Source organism: Tauraco erythrolophus, chromosome 6 (genome assembly GCF_009769465.1).
Source record: "Tauraco erythrolophus isolate bTauEry1 chromosome 6, bTauEry1.pri, whole genome shotgun sequence".
Taxonomy (NCBI): Eukaryota; Metazoa; Chordata; class Aves; order Musophagiformes; family Musophagidae; genus Tauraco; species Tauraco erythrolophus.
Genome location: NC_141470.1, coordinates 6,570,321 through 6,586,175, shown reverse-complemented (window position 1 = coordinate 6,586,175; position 15,855 = coordinate 6,570,321). Strand labels below are relative to the sequence as shown.

The following is a 15,855-nucleotide window of genomic DNA, read 5'->3' as shown; positions in this document are numbered from 1 at the left end:
AAGTGTTCCTCCACGCCGGGCAGCACCCACGGGCACCAGCTCGCAGCTGGCTTTGGGGAGGGGGCTGCCCCGGGCGGGATGGCTGGCGGCTTCGCTGGCGGAGCAGCATCCTCGGCTGGGAGCCCCTCGGCCTTTGCCGTGGCTGGGTGGGGGCCAGGGCACCCCGGCGGGGCACCCGCTGCCCGGCTCCGGCTGGGAGAGTGGCACCGGGCACCTGCCCTGGCTTGTCCCATGCAGGCAGGCAGCGGATCTGGCCCCACGTCCCTCCTTTGGGGAGGGGGCCGAGGTGGGGGCCAGGCCCTGGGCAGGGAACGGGTAGTTTCTTCCTCTCTCTGGGTAAGATATATAATTTCTGCTTCTCTTTTTTTTTTAATATTTATATTTATATATATAGATATTTATATATACACACACCTGGTAACTCAGAAAGAGAAAAAAAATAGAATCCGTAACAATAATAATAAAAAAAAGTATTCTGGTTTAAAAACAATCCATTCCTACCACGCCAGGCGAGCGAGCGATTGCACAAGGCCCACGAGCGGCCGGCCCCGCCGAGGGGCTGCAGGACGTGGCCCCCCTGTGCCAGCTGTGCCAGCTGCCGGCGGCAGTCCTCGGCGGGCAGAGGAAGAACCGCCCCGCTCGGGCACGTCGGCCCCCCGAGTCCCGGGCAGGGGTGCAGAAAGAGAAAAGCAGTGGGAGCTGCTGGCCTGGCTCCCCCCGGCCCGGCTCTCCCTGGAGTCCGCAGAGCGTCCGGCCGCACAACGTCCCTCCGGGGCGGCGGGAGGAGGTGGGGGTGAGCAGCTCTGCCCCCTCATACCGAGATCTCGTAGGTGGTGCCCCCCACACCGGACACCTTCTTGACTCCTGTGCGGGTGGGGCTGCTGAGGGGCACCTGCCCCGTGCCCGGGGGCGCCGAGCCCAGGCTCTTGGGCTGCCCGTTGGACTTGCTGTAGGCTGTCCGCAGCTGCACCTCGTCCCTGGGGAGGGAAGGAAGGGTGGACATGGGGCATGAGGAGGGGCAGGGCGTGGGGCACTGCGGGGAGGGCGCGGGGTGGGGGGGGACAGGTCACCGCTGGGAGGGACCCTGGCACCCAGCGCAGCCCTCCCTGCCCTCCCTGGGCACCCCTGGCACCCACATGCTGCTCCAGCCCCCCCGAGAGGCCCGTGGGGGGGGGTGTGCGGGGGGCACCAGCTCTGTTCTGGGTGGAGGAGGAGGAGGTTTTCCCTCGCCCTTCCCAGGCTACACGCAGCATCGCTCCCCGGCGAGGGGCAGAGGGCCGCAGGGGGCACTGGGCAGGGCGGGGAACGTGCCAGGCAGGGAGGGAGGGGGGGTGGGTGCGACATGCCCCCGGCTCCCTTCGGGGCACCCGGCCAGGCACCGGGGCAAGGAACCCCCCACTCCGCAGGGCCGCAGAGCGCTCCGTGCGCCAGGCGCCGGTGCCCCTACTACTTACTTGGGTGCCAGCAAGGGCTGCAAGGCCACCTCCTCCGCCTCGGCGCCGCCGGCCTGAGACGCTGGTTTTTGACTGCTGTAGGACAGGGACTTGCCGAGGTGGGGGGCGGCGGGCGGGTCGGGGGAGCCCAGGGAGCGCACCCGCAGCGCGGCGGCGGGCTCGGGTTTGCCGAAGCGCGGCGGCGCCGGGCGGGTGAGCGGGTTCTTGCCCAGGGGCGAGCGCTTCGAATCGTCCGAGGAAGAGCTGGTGCGGGGGGCGTTGCTGGAGCCCGGCGTCGACTGGATGCCCGAGTCCGCCAGCCCCGCGTCCTCCTCCCGGCCCGGCGGCGGCGGCGGCTGCTGCAGCAGCTTCTCCCGCTCCTGGATGGAGGCCACGATGTGGCGGGAGAGGTTGTCGTAGCGCACGGGCGAGGGCTCGCGGGGCGGCGCGTGCTTGGGGGAGACGGCGCCGGCGAAGCGGCCGTGCAGGTCGCTCTCCCGCTGCTGGGCGATGCGGGCGGAGAGGAAGGGCGAGGTGTAGCCCACCGGCGCGTCGGGCTCCGGGCCCGCCTGCACCGACTCGAAGTCGGGGCTGTCGGAGGGCGTCAGCAGGCTGTCGTAGGACAGGCTGCCGTTGCGCGTCTGGTTCACCAGGCTCTTGTAGGAGGTGGAGGTGGTGCCCTCGGAGCGGATGGACTGCAGGTGGCCCATCTCGAAGCCCGTGCCCTGGGCTGACTTGAGGCTGGAGGACCGGGAGCCGCTGGAGAGCGGGTCAAAGTGGAAGCTCTTGCCGAAGGTGGGCGAGCGGAAGCTGTCGGGCTCCAGGCTGGGCTCCGAGCGGTAGCCGGGCTTGCGGCCGCTCTCGCAGATGGAGTTGGGCTCCTTCAGGCTGTTCACGCGGCTCAGCTGCGGGCACACACGCGGCAGTCACCCGCGGAAAGATGGGGCTCCCACAGGGCTCCCCAGCACCCGCCCCAAACTCTCCCCCCGCCATGAAGGCGGCAGCAGCCCCTCGGGGCCGCGTTCCCCCCTCGCCCAGCCGCAGGCCGGCGGGCACAGCCTTACCTTGGCACTGGTGGAGTGGGGCAGGGCTGCTGAGCTGCTGCTGCTGCTGTAGCCGGGCCGGTACTTGTACATGGTGGGCGTCGGGGGGCTGTCCTTGCCTAGCAGGCTGCTGTCTGCGGGCAGGGCAGGAGAGAGTCACTGAGAGAGACGCGTGGCGGGTCCCCGGGGCTGCGTGGGGCACGGAACGTGGCACGCAGCCCGGCCCTCCCTCCCCCAGAACCGGCTCTGAGCCTGGGGCGGACAGACCGGGGAGGAGGAGAGAGGGATGGGCTGGAGGAGAGGTGCACGGGGGCGGGTGGAACGGAGCAGGACAGAAAACGTGTCCCCATGGCAACGTGCTTGAGGCTGGCACTGCCACCTGGGGTCGGTGGGTCGTGCCTTGCAGGGAGATGTCAGGGGGTGCCCGGGCACCCCGCGGAGCTGCTGGCCGGTCACCCCACAGATAAAGACAGCGGTGCCGGGCAGAGCTATGCCCCAGCTGGGGCAGACGGGGAGAGCTGCAGAGGCCTCCGGCACTGCGGAAAGCGTCTCCTTCCACGCTCTGCCCCTCACATCCCACCTCTCGTGCCAAGCCGGCGCAGGCAGCTCCGAGCGCTGCTTCGCCGGTGCTGGGGCAAGCGGGGAGAGCAAGTCACGCAGCTGCCGCAGACGTGCTCCGTGCCGCCGAGCCGGGCCCGCCACTCCTTCGCCTCCTCCGTCCAGGCGACACTCCTGCGCCCACCTGCGGCGCGGCAGCCTGCACGCCCGCCCGGCGCAGCGCCCGGCGCCTCTGGACGAGCACCGTGCCAGCTTGGCTCGGCCTCCAGCTCCTCTGCGACGGCGCAGGGCTGGCTGCGAGCGTCCCGCGGGCTTCTCCAAGTGCAAGGGGCCACATCTACCAGCCCAGATACGCCGGCGCGCCCCGCTCCGCAACGCGGCAGTGCCAACGTGCTCCGGGTCTGCCCTGCAGCTTGTTCCACCTACGGCCCTGGCTCCTGGGCTGCCTGGCGCAGCCCTGGGCTGCCCTCCCAGGGGCTGCCCGGGACCCTGCACTCCCTCCTTACCCTCGTTGGTGGCCAGGGTTAAGTGTGTCCTCAGGCCCGTGTAGCGGCTGAGGTCTGGCTTAGGAGGGGGTGGCGGCTCGGCGTCAGCGGACTGGCTCTCCGTCACCTCCAGGCTTCCCTTGGACTGCAGAGACAAAGCGCAGAGGGACCATCACGGGGGTGCCGAGGCCTCAGCCCTCCCCGGGGCGGGCAGGGAGCGGGCAGTGGCACGCAGGGGCTCTGGCTGCCTCCCGGGACATCCGGCGTGCTGCACGCCCGAAGGCGGCCGGGCAGGTGCCGCAGTGCTGGGACGTGCTGGGACGGTGGGACATCCACAGGGAGCGGCGAGGGGGAAGGACAGGGCGGGGAAGGGCGAGGGAGGGTGTGATGCCTCATGTGGTCGCTGCCACATGGGAGGGACGTGGTGCCCGTCCCGCGGGGACACGGAACAACATGACAGGGAGCGGGATGGGGAATGTGACCAGGCTCATTCGGTTCTTTACTCACGGATGTGGGCTTGCGCCCCCGGGCTCCATGGAGGGCCCCAACGCAGGGACCGCTAACCCCCGCCTTCCTCACCTTCGTCCTCTTCAGTTCTGTCTGGATACCGTTGTCCATGATCTTGACAGTGATCTGACCGTCCGACACGTCGGGCCGCAGGAAGGGGGGTCTCACCAGCACCGTCTGCTCAGCCCTCGGGCGCCCCAGGTACCTGGGGAGAGGGGCAGGAGGGAGGTCGGGGCCTGGAGCCGGGGACAGGGCAGTCGTCCCGGGGCCATGGGGCAGGAGGGGCATGGCCGTGCTGCGCTGGGCTCACCTGGGGGCTGGGGAGCTGCAGAGCACCCGGCTGACGTTCTTGCAGCACCCGTTGGTGAAGGGGTTGACGCCACCACGGAACTTGCCCGTCACCTGCGGGACGAGGAGCGTCGCAGCGCACCGGGGCGGCGGGGACCTCGGCAGGTCTCCGCTCCAGCAGGCGGGTCCGGGTGCCCAGCGTTTGCACAGATCTCTCATGACAGTCTCCAAGGACAAAGGTGCTTGGAGATCCTCCCCCTTTTCCAGGTCCCTGTTCCAGTGCTGAACTCCCCTGGAAGGGGAAACGCCCTTCCCCAGCGTCTAACTGGAAGCTGCCCTGTTCCAAGTCAGGCCCATCGCCTCTTGCCTGGCTCCATCCTCTCCACAGCCCCCCCAACAGCCGCAGCAGATCCCCCGTCTCTGGGCTGGACAGATGAGGTGCCCTCAGCCTCCCCGCACAGACACCTCGTGCTCCAGCCCCCAGCCCGCTCCGTGGCCTCAATCCAGCCCGTCCATCTGCATCTCATCCCAGGGACCCCCCAAAACGTATCCAGACGCGCCCCGACAGAGGTGGGCAGCCCCATGGCGTACCTGTTCGTTGGTAGTACGGCCCCTCGCCACAAGCACCACATGGAAGCCCGTCAGGCCAGCGACGGGAATGAAGAACAAGCCGGCCACGCACATCACCACCATGCTGTCGGCAGCTGGTTAAGGAAGAGCCTCAGCCCCGTGCCGTGGCACGCCGCCCCCAGCCCCACCAGTGCCCGCCCGCCCCGGCCCCGCTCCCACAGCCTGGCAGAGGATACGTGACTGCCATGCGGACGCCGGAGAGCTCCTCCACCTGGTAGAGGACGTAGAGGAGGCCGAAGCCGAAGACGCCCATGATGTGCGTGGTGAGCGACAGCAAGAAGAGGAAGAAGTAGCGGTAGTTGCGCCGCCCGATGCAGTTGTTGACCCAGGGGCAGTGATGGTCAAACTCCTGTTGGCGGGGAGCAGACCTGGTGAGGGGCCGGGCCACCGGCGGGAACCACGTGCCAGCCTCCGCGTGGAAGCCGGGGGCAGCGAGACGCGGCCGACACTCACCTCCACGCAGTTGTCGCAGACGCTGCAGTGGGAGCAGCGTGGCGGCCGATAGAAGCGGCAGGTCGCGCACCACTTCATGCGCACCTGGATGCCCTTGATCTCCACCGTCTTGTAGAGCGGAGCTCGGAAGTCGTCCTCCTTGTCCTCGTCCTCCTCGGCTGACGGGGGAACCCGGCAGAGCCACGCGTCAGGGCGGGGGGAACGGCCCAGCCAGCCCCCGGCCCCCCCGAGCCAGTGGTGCCCGGCATCGCCCTCCTGTCCCCAGGCCCATCCCGCCCGGCACAGGGACCCCCAGGTACAGGGGGAGGCAGGGGGGCACTCCCTAGGCTCTGCCCCGCAGCCCCGATGCCCACTCGCTGCCCAGCTGCCCAATGCGGGGTGCCCGGATTTACACCGCTGCTTCCACCTGGCCCCGTGGCTGGACATCGCGCCCGGAGCTGCTGTTCCCGCAGTGCATCGCCACTCGATCCCACCCGGGCAGGGCAGGGCGAGGGGGGCTTCCCTCGAGGCTTTTGGGATCAGGAATCCCCGCTGCCTCGGAGGAAGGGCAGGATGGCTCCAGCCAGGACGCTCCGCGGGCAGCGCCGGACTCACCTCGGGGGAATATGCCGGGGTCCATGAAGGTGGCCATGCTGAAGTTGGCCAGCACGAAGAGGAAGACGACGGCATTGTAGGCAGGAATGACTGGGGAGATGTACAGGCTGAGCCCCGGGCACCTGTGGGCACAGAAGCAGTGAGACGCCCGGGCGCTGGCCCATGGGTCGCCCCTCCGGCGCTTCCCGCTGCCCCTCGTGTGCCCCCGGCCCTGCTCCTGCCAGCCACCAGGCTCTGGCAGTGCCCCCAGGCTGAGCAGGCGCTCACCACCCACTGGAGCCCCACGGCCCATTCCTGCCATGCCCGCTCCCCACTCCTGGGCGGTATTTCCAGGCTCCCTCCCTGGCGGGCAGCTGCGGAGGTTCCCTGTGGCGGCTCATCCCTTCGCTCTCCCCCAGTGCCCTCCACACCCAAACTGGAGCTGCTCCCCAGCCAGCCTGGCCCAGCGCCCATGGGGGGGCAGAGGGGACCCCGCCAGGGGACACAAAACCAGCAGCAGCTCCAGTGCCTCCAGAGCTGCTCCTGCTCCTCACACCCTTGAGCTGCCACTGGACCGGAGCCAACTCTGGCGGCACACGGGGACCCATCGCTGTGCCGGCCTGTCCCGGCTCCTCCACAGGAGCACGGCGAGGGAATCACCGCCATCCCCCTGCACCGGGCGGGCACGGGCCGAGGACAGCGGGCTTCCCCCTGAGAGGCGCCGGCGTAATCCCCTAATCTGCTTTGCTGCGGGGAGCTTAATCCCACGGATCTGGGGCAGCATCTGTCCCTCGCGTCCCCCCGCAGCGATAAGCGCAGGAGGATTTCGGCAGCGGGAGCAGAGAGGGGGCGGGCGCGGGGCACGGCGCGACATATGGTGCCGGCGCCGTAATCCCCTGCGGCCCCCAAGCAGGTAGAGGTGAGGGGGCAGCCACTGGTCCCGGACCCCCCTCCGCCACCGCCCGCGGTGGCTCGGCCAGAGGACAGGTCCCACCACTGGCCAGGCAGCCCCCATCCCTGGCACAGCCACCCTGGCAGCCCCAGTCAGGCTCCGACCAGGAACGAGCCCTTGGTGCAGGGCTCTGCCCCCAGTCCAGCCCAGCTGGGGGCTGGCAGGGCCCCGAGCTGGGGGCACCGTCCCACACGGGACAGGGCATGAGGGGATGGGGACGGTGCCAGGCAGGGTGCTGCCTCCAGGCAAGGGGCGGGCAGGACAGAAGACGGGTCCAGGCTGGAGGAACGGGCACACCTGCCTTGGCACCCACCCGGCAGCGGAGGAGGGAGAGGCGGGCAGGGCACACCCAGGCACTGGGCACGGCTCCATGCTCCTGCGGAGGGTGGGACGCCGCAGCGGGACCTGCCCTCTGCCAGCCAAGGACAAGGCAGTCCTCGTCTGGGCAGCAGAGCGAGGGCTGAGCCCTGCTGCCACCCAGCACACTCCTCCTCCTCCTCCTCCTCCTCCTCTCCCCACCAGACCAGGGCCACACCTGCCAAGTGTCTTCTCCAAAAGCTCTTGGACACCCCCGTTCCTCCCCACCCTAGGATCCCCCGGGCACCTCGCCGGGTGGGAGCCCGGCCCTCCCGGGCACCGCGGGCGATGCCTCCCCAGCTCCACGTATCTGGGACGGCATCTCCCGGAGTTTCACCCCAGGCTCTCCTCCGGGGTGGGGAGCGGCTCCTCCACAAACCGCGCGGCACCTGCCATGCCGGCCCTGCCGTCTCCTCCGGGAGCCGGCCAGGCGGATTGCCCGCAGAGTGGGAGGCACCAGCGCAGCTGGGATGGGCTGGCGAGGAGGAGCCCCCTCCATCCTGCGCCCCGAAACCCTCGGGGAGCAGCTCCGGAGAGGCACAGGACGTACGTGAGATTGCGAGGCTGAGACCTGGGCAAGGGAAGAACATGCCAGCCGTGCCGAGCCTGGCTAGCCCAGCACGACCAGCATTGCCAGGACCTGCTGGAAGCCACACCAGGAGCGGGGAGCTCACACCCAGCCCAGCCGCCCCTGCCCCTCCGACGGGCACACTGCGCCCGTGGAGAGGGCTGGTCCCACCCACCTCCAGCACCCGGCCCCCACCGGAACAGCACCGGCAAGAGACCCTCAAGTGGTTGGAGCGGTCGCAGCAAAGCCCTTCCAGAACCCCCGAGCAAGGAGCTCCTCTCTCCAGGAAGGGAAATCCCAGTCCAAGTCTTGTTGGAAAGGGCTGGAGGGAGCCAGGAGCCCCACCGCATGCCAGCTGCCCCGCACAGGGAAATGCCAACGGCGAGGCTGAGCCAAACGCAGCCCGGATCCTCGAGAGACAGACCCTGGCGAGGCTGCAGCCTCGGCGAAGGCTGGCACGGCGGGAAAGCTCTGGGGCAGGCAGAGGGAAGGACTGGCTGCCAGGGGAAGGGAATGCACATCCCATAGCCTCCTACGGTGCCCAGGGAACCAAGCCCTTCCCAGGAGGGAGCAGCCCAGCTCTGGGGGCAGCACAGTGGCCAGCAGGTCCCCAGGGTTGAGACCACCCGAGCCCTCGGCTATGGGAGAACCGCAGGCAGCGACATCGCGGCACCGAGCGGGACACAGCTGGAACAGGGCGACCAGCGGGTCACAGCACTGCGCCAGGGGGTCTCCACCCTGGCACTCCGAAGCACGGTGCCCGCTGCCTGCCACCCTCCCAGCTCCAGCTCCCCTCGCCCAGGAATCCTCACCATACACGGACCACACGGCACTCGAACCAAACCGCCCGCTGGTGCCCGTGGCCTCACACGCAGGGGGTCACCCCCCTGAGCCAGCCCACCCCGCGGGAGGGAACACGCTCCCTGTGGCACAGGGAGCGACGGCGGCCGCCGACTCCCAGGGGAGGCCTCGTCACCAGCAGCACCGACACCTTCCGCCTGTTGCTCTCCCAGACGGAGCGCAGGGCCCCAGCCCCAGCCCCGGGAGCAGCCGGGAGTGCGGGCTGCAGCGCCGCGGGGCAGGAGCGGGGAGGCACTCGCCATGGCGGCCATGCGGCTCCCGCAGAACTCGCTGGGCTCCCCGTCCAGTCCGGACTGGGATGCAACGCGCGCCCAGCACCGGGGGAGCTGTCGAGACTTGTCTCTGGCAGCACATCAGAGGGAACCCCGGGAAACTGAGTCACACCTGGATCTGAGACGGGCTCTTCGCCACCGGTCACGCCGGCAGCAGCCCGGCGCTCCCCAGCCCGGCTCCTGCACTCCGCAGGCTCGCAGCCACCGGCCCCTGCCCTGTCCCAAAGAAAGCTGCCCGTGCCCCCAGACTCCGACCCACCGCCGTGCCAGGCCCGGCTCACCTCGCCGACCCGCTCCGGCGGCCTCTCCCCCAACACAGCCCCCGCTATGCCAGTTTGGGTCCAAGGAGGAGCGCGTGCCGCTGCGTACGCTGGCTCCGGGGACGGCAGCGTCCTACCTGGCATCGCCATCCTCACGCCTCTCTTTCCGCTCTCCTCCGCCGCCACTGGCAGAGGCGAGAGCTGCTGTCCCGAATGGGTGCAGGTCCCTCGCGGCCTCCCCGGCTGCGCGGAGCGGATGGAAACTCGGGCTCAGAGGTTTTACCAATGGATTCACCGAATTGCCAGAAACAGCTCACGCTTTGCCGGCTTTCGTACAGCCACAGCAGCCATGCGGAGCCACGGCCACGAGCCAGGGCCAAGGGGAACAGCGGGAAGGGCCGAGTGACGGCAGGGTGCCCAGGGAGCCCCGGCCACCGGCAGCTCGGAGCTGCCTGCGGAGGGAAGCGGGGCTGAGCACCGGCTGACGAGGGGCCGGAGCAGCACAGGCCAAGGGGGAGATGCAGGAACAAACCGACCCCGAGGGGGAAATTCAGTCCTAAAGCAGCGCCTGCCAGTCAGAGACCCCCGCTCCTTCCCGCCGGAGCACGGCAACAGCCCCCCTTCCCACCGCCCGCTCCCACCAGCACGGTCACCCGCAGCTCACTTCAGCCGCCGCGTGTTCTGCAGCGTCTCCTAATTAAATAATCAATTAAACAGAGCCCTTGGCCCAGAGATCCAAACCCGGGGCCAGCATGGATGGGCCGAAAGGCGTCTGGCGGGCAGACACGCTGGAAATCAGACAACCAGAGCCTTTCGAGAGAGCCGTGCCCAGCCCCGGCAGCTGCCTGCCAGGGGGGCCCTGCAGGACGTGTCCCAGAGCCCCCCCAGCCCCATTGCACCCCTCGGAGTACGGGGTCCGGGCCGGCAGCAAGCACAGCCGGCACGCTGCGCTGCCGAAGGGCCCTGCTTCCGCCTCGGGCGGCACCGAGCCGGGCCAGGTGCAGTCTGCCACCACTGCGCTGGGCAGGGACGAGGGGCACTGTGACCTCCTGGATGCCAACCCCCCGTTCCCAGGCAGGAGGCGAACCTCGTGCCATCCTATGCATCCCTTCCATCCCGCTCCGGCAGCGCCGGGCAGCCACGCGCTCCCCTCCCTGCCGAATGGCCCACGCGAGCGCGCCACTCTGCCAGGGATTTAGTGCCATGTGTTCAAGTAGGTTAAATAACACCCGCTGACCTGCAATCGCAGCGACCCTGCCCAGGTGCTCCTGTTCCGGACAAACCTGCTCCGCGGCACCGGCGCCTGCTCCCGGCGATGCCTCGCACCGCGCTGCTCGCTGATACGCAGCTGCTGCCATAGCTCACGGCTCGGCACTGCCGGCTCGGCGCGGCGACGAGGGCCGGGGGGCACAGGGCCGCCCCACCGGTCCCCCCCTCCCCAAAACGCGCAGCGCACCACAACACAGCAGTCCCCTCGAGCCACGGCGTGCCACGCACGGCGGCTCAGAGGATGGTGCCCGCTCCCTCCTCTGCCCCTTGGTCCCCCCGAAGCGGCAGCGCGGTCAGACACTTCCCGCGCGTGTCTGACAGTCCGGAGCAGCCAAAACCTCCGGCCTCGCGCCGGCAGCGCGGCCCGGCAGAGGCTGGGCGTCACGGCGGGGGCACCGCTGCCCGCTGCTGAGCGACACGGCCAGCTGCCGCCCGTCGCTGCGAGGCGCAAGCCAAACCCGCTCCGTCCTTTGTCGTCAGGTTACCCCTGCATCGCCCGCTGGGCGCCAGGCGGTGAAGCTGCGGTGACCTGCCCCGGCTCCAGCTGAGCCCCCCGGCCCAGCCCGGCCGTGAAACCCCTCCGCAGGGACAGCTCTCACCGGGCACAAGGAAAGGTGCCCCGCAAGAGGACATCCCAGGGAGTGGGAGAGGCTCCCCCGGAGCAGGGGGTCCACCTCCCTCTGCACCCAGCCAGGAGCTGCCAGGAGCAGCTGGCAGCGAAGAGGAGTGAGTGAAGGAGGGAGGAACGAGGGCACCGGGCTCGTCTCCTGCCGCCCCGGCGAGGGCTGGACGGGCAGAGTGCGCCCGCTGAGGCCGCCAGCTGCCCGCCGCAGTGCTGGGGCAGGAGTGACCGATGGAGAGGAGGAGGATGGAGGGAGGATGGAGGGGCCGCAGGCAGCACTCGCCCCCCATCCTCCTCGTCTCTGCCCGGGCCAGCGGCTGCCTGCACCCCGCGCCAGCGGCCGGCACATCTCCAGACTCCAGATCCCAAACCCTCTGCATGGAGACCCCATGGAGCCCTCCAAGGCGTGAGCACAAAGGGACACCTGTCCCATGTACAGAGCTCTGCTGTCCCCCCAAAATATCGTCCCCAGACCCCGACCCCAGGGACACGCAGCAGGATCCCATAGCCCGTCCCGCTTGCCCGGCACTCGTGTGCCTCAGCTCCAGCCCGGGGAGCGCAGGTAGCTCCGTGCCCAGGGCTCGGCACCGGCACAGCACCCCGAGGTCCTGCCTCCCCGCCAGTCACCGGTGATTCTACACCCCAGCTTCTCCCCACCGGCTCCAAGGCCAACACAGCCGCCCGCCGCAGGCCCCAGGGACCCCCGGCACGCCACCTCCCTCGGGTCCTCTCCAGAGACACCGAACCCTCGTTTCCTCGGCTGACATGACCGGCAGCCACATCCACGTGGGGTCAGAGTACTTCTCCTTGAACTTTCCTTTGTGGCTCACCAGTCGGCTATGAAACTCTAAAAATAGCACAGAGTCCGCCTCGGTCCACCGAATCGCTTCGCTCAGCTCCAAAGGCGGAAATTACCAACGCCGATTCCCACCTGCAGGTCACAAACCAATTCCCAGCCCGGCTGATTCACCAGAGAGTCGCTGGAGACGAGAGAGAGTGGTGCCAACGCCCGAAGGGAAGGCAGGAGAGGGGCAGCTGCCGGGAACCGGAGCCGAGCGGTGGCGACGTGCCGTGCTGGGACCCACCACGCCCCACTGGGACCAACCGTGCCCCACTGGGACCCACTGTGTCCCACTCCCTCCGGCTCTCCTCGTGGGAAAACCGAGGGAAACGGGTGCAGCTGAGGCTGAACAGCTCTGACGGACCGCAGGGACACTCCGTCACCCATCCTTTAGCACCCAGAGCACAATACTCCCCCTCGGGCCAGCTAAAGGGCACAGCTCCTCCGCCAGACGCCCCCCATGGGGAGGGGGCCGAGTGCCCCAGGCCTCCCCTCGCCCTCCCCGCTCCCGGGCTGAGCAGCTGGCACTCACGTGAAGGCAAAGAAGAGGGTGGTGGCTCCCACTAGGAAGATGGCAGCAGCTGAGACCGGGACGTACTTGCTGGGTTTGAACCTCTTTCCGGATCCCGCTGGCATGTTGGAGCTGTGGTGGGGGGTCCGCCCCGCAGCATAGCCCAGGCCCAGCGGGAGTCGGGGCGAGACGAGAAGGGGAGGGGAGAGGGACGGGGGCGCAGCGCTGCCCGGCCCCGCGCCTGCTCCCGGGGCGAGCTCTGAGCGGAGCGGACAGTCCGGAGAAGTCCACAGCAGCCTCCGGAGCGCGAGGCCCAGGAGAGGAGTCCACGCTACGCTCTGCCCCGCACGAGCTCGCGGGTGCAGGGACGGTTTAAAAACATGAAAAGTTCAGAACGGAGAACGGGATTTGGACTTAAAACAGCCGCTGGGGCTGGAATGCCGAGAGCCCTGACCAGCGTCCCTCCGCCGGGCAGCTGCCCGCCAAAAGCAGGTGCCCACAGGGCTGACAGCGGCCACCGGGCTCCGAGGGGAGGGAAGCCTCTGGGCTGGGGCACGGGGACGAGCACGACGTGGAGTCGGGCACACCTTCCCAGACAGCGGGCACCCCGGGAAGAGTGAGGTGCCGGTCAACTTCCTGCAAAACAGCCACCCCAGGAGTCTCACGAAAGCCACTTCTCCTTTTTAATCCGCCCTCGGATACGCCGCAGCCCCTCCGGTCACTGCCCAGGAGGAGGAGGGGGTCGTCTCACGACCAATCCGCCCGGCTTCTGCCCCTCGCTGCAGGGGGTCACGGAAACACTCTCCCTGATGCCACCAGGATCTGGGACCGGCTGCCCGGTGGTGGCCGTTTAATTTTATTTATTTCTCCCTTGGCCGTTAAAGCCGGGGAACAGCTGGCGCGAGGTCGAGCCGCAAATCCTTCCTCGGCGAGGGGGGCGGGAGGGGAAGGGCCAGCGGGTCGCGCCTTTCCGTCCTCTTCCTACTTGCTCCTTTCTCCCGCTGCCCCCGGCCTTTCCACAGGCTGAGCACCCACTCGGTGGCTGGGAGTCGACGGGGGTTTCATCAAATCCGTTCTGCAGTGAGCACCTCCAAGCAGCGCAGGGCAGGCGGACGGAGAGGCCCGGAGGGGTGCTGTCCGGGAACGCTTTCACGGCCCCGGAAGACAACTGGTGGTGGAATCGGCGCTGAGCAGCTCTGTCTCACCCATGGCCCAAGCGGCGCGTGGGAAGTTCTCAGTTTGCTCCAAATCGCTCCATTTTTTCCTCCCCTTCCTTCGCTAAAACTCTTCTCCGTTAATCCATTCGTGTTTTTAAAAAACTACATAAAAATCGTTAAAACTCGACATCTGGTATGCCACGCCTCACCTAGGGGGAAAAAAATAAACAAAATTAACAAGGCAAGAGGAGAGACAGAGTCACTGAAACCACACGGCGCTCCCCGGACACGGAGCAGGGGTTCGGTGGAAGACGGAAGCCGTACCCGGCAGATCTGACACCCCGTCGGGCAGTGCCAGCCAGCGAGGTGCCCACTTCCCAGCCCAGCTCCGGCAGAGCCACGCCGCAGCCCTGGGCCAGCACCCAACACCCGCGTCCGCGGAACCGGAGCGATGACCGCCCCGTGGAGGCCGTGGTTAGCCTGGCTGCAGCCTGCCTGCTCCCTTCCCACCCCGAACCGAGCCACCGGAGACCATCCGAGGGATCCAGGCCGAGCCCCACACAAGGCAAGGGACCAGTCGCACCCCAAGCCCGGGCGCTACGGAACAGCTCCCGCAGGCGAAGGCGCTGATCAGAGCTCGGAGCCTTAACGCCAGGGTGGAGACTGCAGACAGAGACGGTCAGGAATCTCGTCCCCTTCCCTGGAGGGCAGGAGACAGGAGAGGCCCGTGGAAAACACCAGTCCCCAGACCAGAGGGGCACTGGTCGCTCCGGTCAAAGGAGAGGTGGGTTCCCACGAGGCAGCCCCAGGAACGTGCCGCCCCTGGCTGACGACAAGGACGCGGGTGGGAGCGCCATGGAGAACGCGGAATGCCAAACCTGTCTGGAAAGGGAAGCAGGAGGCACCGAGCTCCGAAGAGCCGCCAGGCTGCCGCCGCACGGGGCCAAGCCGGACGCCGGCTGTATCCCAACGATCACCACTGCGGCAGCAGCCGCTCCTCGCTCCGCCACCGCGCTCCTCGCTCCGGCGCGGCCGCCCGCGCCCCGCGGGGCCCGGTACAAATGACCCGTGCGCCTTCTCCTTCCAGCTTCCTCCTCTTCTGCCTCACCAAGGCTTTTCCTTCGGGGCGGGCAGGGAAATCTCAAGCGCTGACTAAACACGCGCGAAGGCCAGGAGAACTGCGGCACGGAATTAAAGGCGCCTTTAATGATGGGAACATATTCCAATTAAATTGGTTCGGTCACGAAACGAGGCGTCGGGCACCTGGCTGACTAACGAAGAGACTGCTCCCAGTGCGGAGCGGCTCTGCCTTTGCGGGGACGGAGCTCACATTCCCACACCAAGGGTTTTTTTCCCTTACGACTTGGAGGAAAGGCAGGAGCGGTGCTCGCGAAAGCTCTGCTTTCACCTGGGAGCGGCGTGCCACCGCGGCGAGTTCCTTTTCCCAGCAGGCACGGAGCTCCCCGGAGAGCAGCAGTTCCCCAGCCTGGCTCTGCACCCCCCAAATCCGACACCGAGCTCGGACACGAGCCCCAGCAGACCCAGCTCGGGGAAGAGCCCAACACGGCAGGGCGACCAGCCCTGCCACACCGTCACCCGGCGAGGGGAGCGCTCCTCGGAGCGGCTCTGCCGCGACGCGGGTGGACAGCAGTCCTAGGGAGAGGTTACTGGGAAGCTGGAAGCTGACGTCACCGGGAATTGCTTCGGCAGAAGCAATCTGCTGTACCAGAACACCCCGGTCCTTTGAAAGGCTCCGCCGTGAAAACAAAGCCACACCTCGAACTCAAACAGATCCTGCCAAACTGAAACTTTCTCCCATGGCATTCCTCCTCCGGAGACCTTCCCCACCCCTTTCCTTGCACTCCTCCACCAGTGCAGCGCTTCCCCCAACGTCCCAGTGACCCCCCGGGCAGCTCCTGCTCCTTTCTGCCCCGGCTCTTCCACCTGAGCACAGGGGCACGGATCCGGGCGCTCCAGCCCTTCCCACGGGGCGGTGCGGCACACCGTGCCCCCACAGCAGTCCGCGTGCCACCTCTGCTTGGCACAGGAACGAGCACCGGGCAGCACCGGAGCCAGCTCCTCGTCAAACGAGGAACGTACCAATCGGGCTAATTGCTGGTGGGACGACCGACCCAAACGAGCGCTGCACGGGGCAGAAATCCCAAACGCCGGCACCCGAGCGAGAGGCAACGCAAATGCCATCCCCGGCTCCTGA

At 68.3% G+C, this 15,855-nt stretch overlaps 1 protein-coding gene across 1 annotated transcript; it reads right to left on the bottom strand.

Annotated features, from left to right (window-relative positions):
* Window positions 1–811: 811 nt before the first annotated feature.
* ZDHHC5 (zDHHC palmitoyltransferase 5) lies at window positions 812–12,746 on the bottom strand. Its single transcript, XM_086613181.1, has 11 exons — window positions 12,505–12,746; window positions 5,992–6,113; window positions 5,398–5,555; window positions 5,121–5,293; window positions 4,906–5,008; window positions 4,337–4,428; window positions 4,099–4,231; window positions 3,541–3,664; window positions 2,498–2,610; window positions 1,455–2,338; window positions 812–977 (listed from the first exon to the last, which is right to left on the bottom strand). The coding sequence occupies exons 1-11, from the start codon at window positions 12,606–12,608 to the stop codon at window positions 812–814; spliced, it is 2,172 nt and encodes a 723-aa protein (XP_086469307.1). The 5' UTR covers window positions 12,609–12,746.
* Window positions 12,747–15,855: the final 3,109 nt, after the last annotated feature.